The sequence below is a fragment of the Cotesia typhae genome, unplaced genomic scaffold (genome assembly GCF_013202065.1).
Source record: "Cotesia typhae breed Kobodo isofemale line unplaced genomic scaffold, CoteBio_Ctyphae scaffold_91, whole genome shotgun sequence".
Classification (NCBI taxonomy): Eukaryota; Metazoa; Arthropoda; class Insecta; order Hymenoptera; family Braconidae; genus Cotesia; species Cotesia typhae.
The window spans coordinates 2,020,920-2,031,074 of record NW_027423781.1 but is presented as its reverse complement, the minus strand read 5'-3'; the positions used below and the strand labels follow the sequence as shown (position 1 = coordinate 2,031,074).

Here is a 10,155-nt window from a genome sequence, read left to right as displayed (position 1 = left end):
ATTAATTATAAATTATAATTACCTTTAATTACTAAGTTAATATTAATTGATGTCACATAATTATGCTCATAAATAAAAAGCAAAAATAAAAATCTAAAATTATTTTTTTGCCTTGTAAATATAAATTTATATTAAATTTCTGCGCTCGTGTTTGATAACACACTCTCTGCTCGTTGCACCAACTCACGAAAATTTTTTTTTAATTTTTTGTTATTTATTATCAATAAATTATTAGTAGGTGTTTTTTAATTTCATTATTTTTAAAAAATCTAGTTGAAATTATTAAAAAAAAAGTTTTAATAATTTATTTGTTAACGTACAATTTTAAATTAACGAAATTATTTTTTTCAAATTTAAATTTACGCGGGAGTGTGACGTAGTACCTTTTCCGGTTTTTGGCGCCATCTTACAGAGAATTCAAAAACTAAATTTAACTAACTTGTTTGTTATCTAAAATAAATCAATAAAACGGCTATTTTTTATTAAAAAAATTATATTTGTCGGTGAAATAAATTAATAAATTTAAAAATAAAAATTATGTCAACTAATAATAAAAAAATTATTTGTAAAAAATGGTAATTACTTAAAACTGTGGACAGATAAATACTGTCCGATATTTATCAACACTTAATTTATTTTAGATTATTTAGGATTAATTTTTTAGTAAAAAAAAAAAAAAATTTTTTTTGTTTTACTTGTAAAATTTTTATTGTTTAACCTACAAGTCTTAAAAAATCTACTGGGTCGGAGTAAAAGAAAGATTAATAGGCGCCATCTGGTTGCCAGGCGTAGCAGGAGTCCTCTGATTGGCATCAGCAGGATCGGTCTCGTTCATATCTTCAATGACGACCATATCCTCGACAGTGATCCTCTTCTGAGCGATGGTCCTGAGCAGAGCCTTGGCTTCCTCCTTGGTCTCATCAAACTGAAGACACTTCTGAGCATAGTGATTGGCCTGATCAAGCTGGTCCTTCTTCAAGTGATACTGCGTCAAGAATTTGTAAGCATGACTGAGCTCGTTTCTGTCGGCATTCCTGAACTCGTCCATGACAAAATCAGTGTAGGCGGCAGCAGCGTGTTCCTCCTCATTGAGGTTTTCATACAAAGTCGCCAACTTAATGAGCGCCATGCCTTCAATATCCCCGACATTGCAGGCCTTGTAGTAGCACTTGAGAGCATCCTGGACCTTGTCCTGCTTCTCGTAAGCTTCTCCAAGGGCGAGGATCATCCTGCTGTCATGGGGCCTGAGGCGCTGGGCATGCTTGTAGTAATAGAGCCCATAAAACGGCATCTTGAGGATCTCATAGGTCTGACCGAGGCCGTACCAAGCCCGGTAGTCCTTTCTGTTGACCTCAATCGCCTGGCGGTAGCTGTGGATAGCTCCGTTGGTGTTCTTCAGCTCCATGAACTCATGACCCAACAAGGTCCAAGCGGACAGGTACTGCGGATTGAGCTTCAGCGCCCTATGGAAGTACATCACCGCCTTCTGGTGGTCGGAACGCAAACTATAATAGTTACCCACGATGCAGCAGGTCTCCAACCTGTACTTGTCAATGGACGTCGCTCTGTGTGCGAGGTAGGCCAGCTCGACCCGCATCTCCTTGACGTAGAGCAGGTTGGAGTACGTGTCCATGTTATCAAGGCAGTACGGGTCGTCCTTGATGATCTTCTTGAAGGTCTCTATTGCCTTTTCGGCGTCTCTTTTGTAGTGAATCGCTATCGCGATCTGCGCCAGGATGTACCCGTTCTTCTGGAAGCCCATCCCCTGGAGCTCGTAGTATAGCGCGAGGCCTTCATCCAGCAGCTGCAGCTCCAGGTACATGTGAGCCATGAAGAACTTCTTGATCCAGTGGTCAGGAAGGATCAGGTTCTCTAGCTTCTCCCGGTCCCCGATCAACGGGGAAAGCTCCAGCCAGCTTCCCCAGTGCATCGGGTAGTCGTGGATCGACTTCACCAGGATGTCAATAGCTTCCCGGGTCAGCATCAGCTTCTTCAGCGTCACTCCGTACAGGTACAGCCCGAACCCATCCAGGTTGTTGGACAAATGCTCGTTACGCAGGTCCGAGCACAGCGCCTTAAGCTCCTCGTTCTTCAGCGGGTCCGGAGGTACGTCTGTCATGTCGTCCATTTTCTTTTTTTCCGTTGATAAGTACCGCGAGTAGAAGTACAGGAACTTCGACTTTGGGGACGTTCCCGATTTTATAAAGTGCGCTGCTCGGTCGTACTCTTTTAGGTCGAAGTAGCTTTTTGAGAGGATGTACGTGTCTTCTTCTAAGGAAGGCTCCACTAGTTGAAGCTTCTGGGTACTGTCCAGGGGTGGGGGGACGTTTTTTAGAGAAAAGTTTAACTCTGCCAGCCATTTTGTTGTGTGTAATAACCCGCGCTGGTAACAGTCTGTTATTGCTAACAAAATGTCTTTCTTAACCTGCGCTATGTCTAGTTTTAACACTGACTCCTCCATTTTATCTTTAAATATCTTTTAAATATAACCTTCTAATTTTTAATTTCAGCGTCTAAATTAATTTTTATATTTTGACAACATTAATTAATTATTTAGTAATTAAAAATAATAAATACCGATTAGTTTGGTGACGCTTTGATGGAGACTGCTTGTTTACTTCGGAAGATCACTGTGGGGCTCGTGGACATTTTAGGAACTATGTTGGAGGATTTGGTAAGTAGTATTTATTTTTAACGCTAGATGGCGCCATAGATTTATTTTAAGTCCTCCATCCCTAAAAAATGTTTTTTTTTTTAAGGAGAAAATTGAAATTGGGTATTTGCATGATTTTGATATTCATAAACTTTTGATATTTTTACATTCTATATAATTTTTTAAAATTTTTGGAAGAAAAATTTTTCGATTTTGTTCTTAAAAATTTTAATAATTTAATAAATAAAAGTGATCCTAAATTACATAAAAGTCACGTGATGTAAAACGTGATGTGATTGGTGTGACGTCATTGTGCTGTTTGTAGCGCGTATATTTGAATGAGCATTTAAGTCATGTATAATATTTTACATTGCTAAAAAACTTAAAGTTAAGTTTTTTTCAATTTTAAGTTTTATACATTCTATTTTTAATGCTAGATTTTGTTGAAAATAATTAAAAGTGAAATAAATTTTTGTGAAATGTTTTTTTAAATTTAAAGTGAATGTGTTTGGAGGTTATGAACATGTCAATGTTGTTATACTAAGACTTTTGAGAAGCATCAGTTCAACAGTGTAGTTTGTGATTATCAACGAATTAATAAAAATGCCTCGGCGAAAAGTGGATCCTGATTTTTCCGTTTAACAGAATTTAATGAAACATTTATAAAAATTTTTTCTGGTGTCAATTTACCAGTATTTCTACACGTTGGAGCTATACACCAATAAAACTCATTTTTTGACGACATTTCGAGTAATTAAATAATTTTATTTTATTATAAACAACACAACCAGATCTTTTTTTAATCAATCACAATTAACACAACAATTGTTTACACCTGCCACGTGTTTACAAGAGATTGGCGCTTAAAATTTCAAATGAAATAAGCACTATGACGTCACATACACGAGATGGAGCTACTTATTCATTTAAATATCTGCTTTTTTTTATTTATTAAATTATTTAAATTTTTAAGAACAAAATCGAAAAATTTTTTTTCCAAAAATTTTAAAAAATTATATAGAATGTAAAAATATCAAAAGTTTATGAATATCAAAATCATGCAAATACCCAATTATGTTAAAGAAAGGAAAAATTTTAAGGTGGTGTTTCAATGCAAAACATGTAAGATTATTTTTACCTACTTTTTTTTTTTTTTTTTTTTTTATTATTATCATTTACTTGAAAATTAGCAATTGATTATAAAATTTTTTAATTTTAAATGTAAGCTTAAATTATAAAGAAATTTTTTTTTTTTTTGGATACCAATTGGTGGAATTTTATTTTAATTAAAAGTTATTGTGATGATGGTAGTGTGCGCTTATTTTTTTTTAAATAATGATAAAAATTTTTACATTTCAGTATTATTAATAAATATTATTTTTCATTTAAAGAATCTTAATTAAATTATACATTAAAAAAATTTGGTAATTATTTACAAGTGGGGTCCACTCTATTTTTGGCCGTATTTAGGTGAAAAATTAACATTTTTTAATTTTTTTATTCTGCTAAATTTTACGGCGCATTTATAATAAAAAATATTGCGAAAAAAAAAATAAAGATTTCGATATTTTTGCCTTCAAAACTCGGAAAAAATTTTGGCGCTCGTTTTTTGATAAAATTTTTATTCTATCTTTTTTTGAAAAGTCCATAAAAAAATGAACAATTAAAAAAAAAAATTGAATATTATTTTTTTTTTTAAATTTATAAATTTTTTTAAACATTGTTTTTATTAAAAAAAAAAAAAATTCAAAAAAATTCAAAAAAATTAAAATTGAAATGGAGACCCCACATGTAAATTAAAAATTTTTTTGTAACCAATTATAATATAAAAAAATAATTTTTTCTATAATAATTAAGCCGTTACAAAAATAATGAAAATTGTCTATTAATGTTAGTATTATTAAAAAAAAAATTACTGTGCATAAAAAATTGAATAAATTTTTCAATTAAATTTAATCAAAAATCAAAGAAGATTTTTTTACAATAATTTCCAACTTAAAAAATTTTAAATTGATAAAAAAAAAAAAATAAAGCACACATTGTCACCCTGGAGCTTAAAAAAGGGAATCTAAGTACTCTTCTCAGGAGGCTTGGACCAGTCGACACTAAGAATCAAGTGATCATAACCGTATCCATTCAAGTGATTGATAGCCCTGGCAGCCTCGGACTTGAACTTGAAATGAACATAAGCGAAGCCCTTGCACAAGTTGGTCTGTCGGTCCTTGGCCAAGTAGAGTTTCTGAACAATCCCAAAAGGCTTGACCAGTTCCTCGAGATCGGCTTCGTTGGTGCTCTCAGAGAGATTGGAGATCCTAATAGCAGTGGTGTCGTCTCTGCGCTGCATTTGCATGCTATCCCCGCGTTTGTTTCCTCCATCGCGCATGCTCGGAGGAACATACTTGCTTCCAGTCTTTCCGGCCTCGGTGGCAGCGCCGGGAATCCCCGGGGGACCTGCGGGCTTCTTGTCGTCGGGGACTTTTCCGCCGGCGAGGACAGTGTCTTTGTAGGGACACTTGGAGGTCCAGTGCTCTCCGGAGCAGTTCCTGCACTTGACGATCCCCTTGTCGCCCATGCTCTTCAGCTTGTCCAGCGAGTCCTCCTCCATCTTGTTCTCTTCCTCTTTCGAGGAGATGAACTGCATGAAGACATCCTCCGCGCCGACGGTGGTCGCTGGGTTTGGACCCGGCCTGTCGTTCGCTGAGTCGCCGAATTTCGGCCAGTTTTTCCTCACCGCAATTGTCTTCGAGACGATTCGCTTCTCGATTTTATACGTACGGACTACTTTTACTTTTTTGTTGTCTTCGTTCAACTTGTACTCTGTCAGGATTTTCATCCCGTTGAGGTACTGCTCTGATGGAGGCGGCAATGAATCTCCTTCCTCCTCTACTTCATCAGCCCAGCTGGATTTTACGTCATAAGCCACCGGCATTTCTGAAAAATTAGAGAATTTTTAGTATTTTATTTTATTATTTAGTATTTTATTAATAAATAATGATTTATGTTAAATTGCACCATATTTTCTTAAATATTGACATTTATAAAAATATAAGCTCATCCCGATGTTAAACACATCAAGAGCTTTCATTTGAGTACCCACATGCATTTTTTATATATTTTTCATATATACATATATATAATATATATAAATATATAAAATATATGAAAAATTGTTGTGGGTACTCAAATGAAAGCTCTTGATGAGTGTAACATCAGGATGAGCTTATATCTTTAAAAATGTCAATAGTTGACAAGATACAGGGTCGTTTCTTAATTATGTTAAATTGCTCTGTACTTTCTTAACTATTGACATTTTTAAAAATATAAGCTCATCCTGATGTTACACTCATCAAGAGCTTTCATTTGAGTACCCACATGCATTTTTTATATATTTTTCATATATACATATATATAATATATATAAATATATAACATATATGAAAAATTGATGTGGGTACTCAAATGAAAGGTCTTAAAGAGTGTAACATCGGGATGAGCTTATATCTTTAAAAACTTCAATAATTCATAAGATACAAGGTCATTTCTTAATTATTGACATTTTTTAAGATATAAGCTTTTTCCGATTTTAATCAATAATTAGCTATAAATAATTTTTGGCAAGAAAAAAAATTATCACCATCTAATTGTTGAAAGATTTCAAATAAATTTTTTTTTCTTTTAAAAAAATTAAAAAAAAAAAAATGTCAATTCTTACTCAAATTTTCAGATGATATAATTAACAAAATTTATAATTAATTAAAAAATACTGTCATGAAATGTCAACCGTTGCATTTAAAAAAAAAATAATCTTGAACATAAAATAACTTTTCCAATTAAAACTCTAAAATTTCTTAACCTGAAAATAAAAAAAAAATTAAAATAAAAAAATAATTTTATAATTTTATAAAAATATTTATTAGATTAATTTTTATATTTTATGAAATATAAAAATTCCACGTGAAATGTTTGACATAGAGGTTACTACAGTACACTATCAATAAAAATTAATGTTCATAAAATATAGAACTATTATAAGCCTAAAATTAAATAAATCAAAGTACTTACTTACTATTGAATGTGTATAACTATTATTTCATATGTAAATAATAATAATTGGATAATATTTATAATAATTTTGTGACACTAAATATCCAGCTCGGAAAAATTTGTGAGCTAATGAATAATGCGAAATGGAAGACCGCAAGCTGCAGTTCTGTATTTAGACACTAGGTGGCGATAACCTCTGAAAAAAAAAAATAATTAGTTCATTAATTTAAACGCAAGAAGGCAGAACTCTTTTAAAATAAAGCTTACTGGTTGCGCGCGCAGACAACAAAAATGAGCGCCAATAATTCAAAAAAATTATTAACCCGTCAGCACTCACGTGAACTTTTCGGTAATTTTTACTCTTGTGATGAGAGAAAAATATCAACTCTTATAATTTAGATGAAAAATATGAAAATATATCACGTAAGCAAGCTATTAGTAACGTGATTGGTCGAATATATCATAAGCATAAAAATATATGCAAATTTTAAACCCATGCGCGCGCTTTTTGAATTTTGGCGCGCAAATTTAAATTCTAATATTTTTAAAAATTATATATAATATTAAAGCATTTCAAAAGTTCATAATTTGAAAATAGATAAAATTACTCGAAGATGGAAAAAATTTCATCTACCCTTTCCATTTGAAAAAAAAAAAAGTTATCATTGATTTAAATAGAACTAAAAAGATATTTCTAAAAAATTACACTGATAGTTTTTTGCAGGTGAATTTTTTTTTTTAATTATTTAATTGAAATTTTTTCAATGAAAAATTTCTAAAAATTTTGAAATGTCAGCTAATTTCATTTTCATTAAATACTCTGTAAGAAATTCTTTAGAAGCCGGTCCCTATGATTGCAGCTTTTAATTTCTCTTCTAAACAAAGAAGATTTTCTAAAAAAACGCTCTGCTTAGTAAAAGATTTTTTAATTATCTATTTTATGCACTTCTTACCTTCATCTCCTAGGTATAATAAGTTAAACCTTTCGACGTTTAATTTATAAATAAAAGTCAATAAAATAATAGAGTTAATACTGTCGTTCGTCGGAAACAAACTTACTGAAAGTCTAAGCTATTATTTTCTATAGCCCATCTTTACCGGACATTTCGTAATTGCAGGTTAGCGATATTCGATTTTCCTTCGTCAAGCAAAAGCTGCAACAAAAGAAAGGGTTCGAAGACTTTATTATTTATTCAACATCAAATGACACTTTTCCAACAGTGAATTTCGTAAAATTACTAACCGACGTCTCAATATTTTATTATATATTTCTATTTCTATCAATATATTTCTTCGGTCTGACATTGTCCTCGCAAGTATTTTGCTTAGTCTCAAAAGAAACTTCATCAAGTCTACATGAGGGTTCTTCCTGAGAGTTTTTTAGTACTCCAGCTTTTTGCCGGTTGGGTGCCGCTTCGGTGGAGCTTAACTTTAAAAGAAAAAATATACAATTTATACACACTAATAATTGAAATGATATTGGTTACCTTTTGCATTTCATGTATCGTTGATTTGTTCTTAACGAAGAATATTGATGATATTGTTCACGCTATGTCCATGGCATTTACGATAATTGCTGTCATTGCCAAGTTGACTCTTATGACTGTTAAACGCAATGCTATTTTACAAATTTTTCGGTTATTAAAAAGTAAAACTTGCATTATAAAATCCGATGAAGAAGCTCAAATACAATTGGGATATGACAAGAGAGTCAAGTTTGTATACAATATTAATTACAGTTAATTTATTAATTATTATGTCCTTAGTGAGAAAAAAAAATTAAAAACGATTGACAATGTTCATTCTCCAATTACTTTGCAAGTTTACTACACTAGAAAATTTTTATTGTTTGAACACAGGAATATAACGAAACAGTACGGAAGATTGGTATGTGTCGCTGTTGTAGCTATATCAGGAGCTTCAATGATAGAGAACGTTCCAACCAGAACTCTTCCCATCAGCGGATGGTTCCCCTATCAACATTCAAACAGCACCGGATATTGGTTCGCGTATTGTCACCAAATTATTGCCCTTTCGTATGGTGGTATGATTGGATTATCGTTTGACACTATCGCTTTTGGTGTAATGATACAAAATTCCAGCCAGTTGAGAATTTTGAAGCATCGTCTTGAAAATTTTACCCAAATAATAACCAAGCATAGGCAACAAGAGAATATTACAAAATCGCATTTTTCTGTCAGGTCATTGGAGCGCAAAGTATTGGAAAAGCTTATCAATCATCATCAAGTTATCATTCAGTTGAGTTTGTAAATTAATTTTTATACTTCACAGTTATAGCTCTAGAAGTAATTTGGTTCAAGTCTTGGGTAAGTGATGAAGTATCTGGATACAGATTTTTAAAATTCTTGGTTAACTGTCTGGTTCAAGAATTGTCCGATTCTGTTTCCAGGGCTTGGTCAACTATCTGGCTAAAGATCCGAATTATTTTACTAAAATCAAAAAGATAAAGTTTTTCAAAATTATATTCTTGATTCAATAAATTTTTTTTTCTGTTTATGTACATCAAGTTTAAGATTTTATAATAATTTGTTTAACAGGTATTCACGGCTATCCAATGATGTCTTCTCACCAGTTATTTTCGTCCAATATTCCTTGAGCTCGCTGATACTCTGTATGTGCGTTCAATCATTGACCAAACTGGCTTTCATGGGTCCCGAGTTTGTGTTTTTATTAGTTTTTCTTAGCTGTATGCTGATGGAAATTTATTTGTACTGTTGGTACGGCAACGAGGTTATGTTGGAGGTTAAGTATTTTTAATTGTGCTTTTATTTGAGTGTGCTCTTATTAAGAATGACTTAATACTTACCATTGGTTTAGAGCGTGGATTTAAGTGTTTCGATTTACAAAATGAACTGGTACTTTTTGACAAATGAATGCAAAAAAGATCTTCTTATGATGAAAAAGCAGACCCTTAAGCCAATAAAATACACCAGCGGTACGTTAATTGAACTTTCGTTGGATTCGTTTACTAATGTTAGTATTTAATTCTTTAAATTGAGATTAAATATAATCAAACCCTTTTATTCCTAAGTTATTATAACTTATTAAATTTTTTAGCTTGTTAAATTCTCGTACTCAGTATACAACCTTCTTCATCAAAGAGGTTCCAGTAATTCACAGTCTGCAAGGGATCCATGAACTAGTAAATTAATATAGACTGTATATGAGTATACTATAGTAGAAAATTTCAAGAAGGTTGAAGTAAAAACGTTTATAATTAGTCAAACCTAGTCAGAATTTTTCCCGATTGTTGGTAAAAAAGTTTGACTTAAACTTACCCGAAAAACAAAAAAAGACTTAGTAGTTTCTATGAAATCTACCAAAAATTACACGTTGTATAATTAGATAAAAATATAAGAGATGAAAAATAAAAAGTAAAACCCAATTGCACGCCTCATAACGCGAAGCAGTTGTGATAGAAATTTACTTCGACACGA

The 10,155-nt window shown here is 32.1% G+C and overlaps 3 protein-coding genes and 1 long non-coding RNA gene across 5 annotated transcripts; 1 reads left to right on the top strand and 3 right to left on the bottom strand.

Annotated features, from left to right (window-relative positions):
• Nucleotides 1-680: 680 nt before the first annotated feature.
• On the bottom strand, nt 681-2,627 carry Cdc23 (cell division cycle protein 23). The gene has a single exon (XM_074258675.1). It carries the CDS (start codon nt 2,459-2,461, stop codon nt 737-739), a length of 1,725 nt encoding a protein of 574 aa, XP_074114776.1. The 5' UTR covers nt 2,462-2,627; the 3' UTR covers nt 681-736.
• Nucleotides 2,628-4,587: 1,960 nt separating this feature from the next.
• On the bottom strand, nt 4,588-6,879 carry Eif3g1 (eukaryotic translation initiation factor 3 subunit g1). Of its 2 annotated transcripts, none has more exons than XM_074258685.1 (2): nt 6,720-6,879; nt 4,588-5,584 (listed from the first exon to the last, which is right to left on the bottom strand). In XM_074258685.1, the coding sequence occupies exon 2, from the start codon at nt 5,580-5,582 to the stop codon at nt 4,722-4,724; it is 861 nt and encodes a 286-aa protein (XP_074114786.1). In that variant the 5' UTR covers nt 5,583-5,584; nt 6,720-6,879; the 3' UTR covers nt 4,588-4,721. The 2 variants fall into 2 exon arrangements, with proteins under 2 accessions (XP_074114786.1, XP_074114785.1); XM_074258684.1 differs by having other exon boundaries at nt 6,716-6,875.
• Nucleotides 6,880-7,943: 1,064 nt separating this feature from the next.
• On the top strand, nt 7,944-10,043 carry LOC141537602 (odorant receptor 94a-like). Its single transcript, XM_074258690.1, has 5 exons — nt 7,944-8,412; nt 8,557-8,955; nt 9,256-9,460; nt 9,536-9,691; nt 9,776-10,043. The coding sequence occupies exons 1-5, from the start codon at nt 8,054-8,056 to the stop codon at nt 9,854-9,856; spliced, it is 1,200 nt and encodes a 399-aa protein (XP_074114791.1). The 5' UTR covers nt 7,944-8,053; the 3' UTR covers nt 9,857-10,043.
• LOC141537603 (uncharacterized) lies at nt 8,978-9,663 on the bottom strand. The gene is made up of 3 exons (XR_012480951.1): nt 9,525-9,663; nt 9,288-9,429; nt 8,978-9,147 (listed from the first exon to the last, which is right to left on the bottom strand). It is a non-coding gene; the product is annotated as an uncharacterized LOC141537603 (long non-coding RNA).
• Nucleotides 10,044-10,155: the final 112 nt, after the last annotated feature.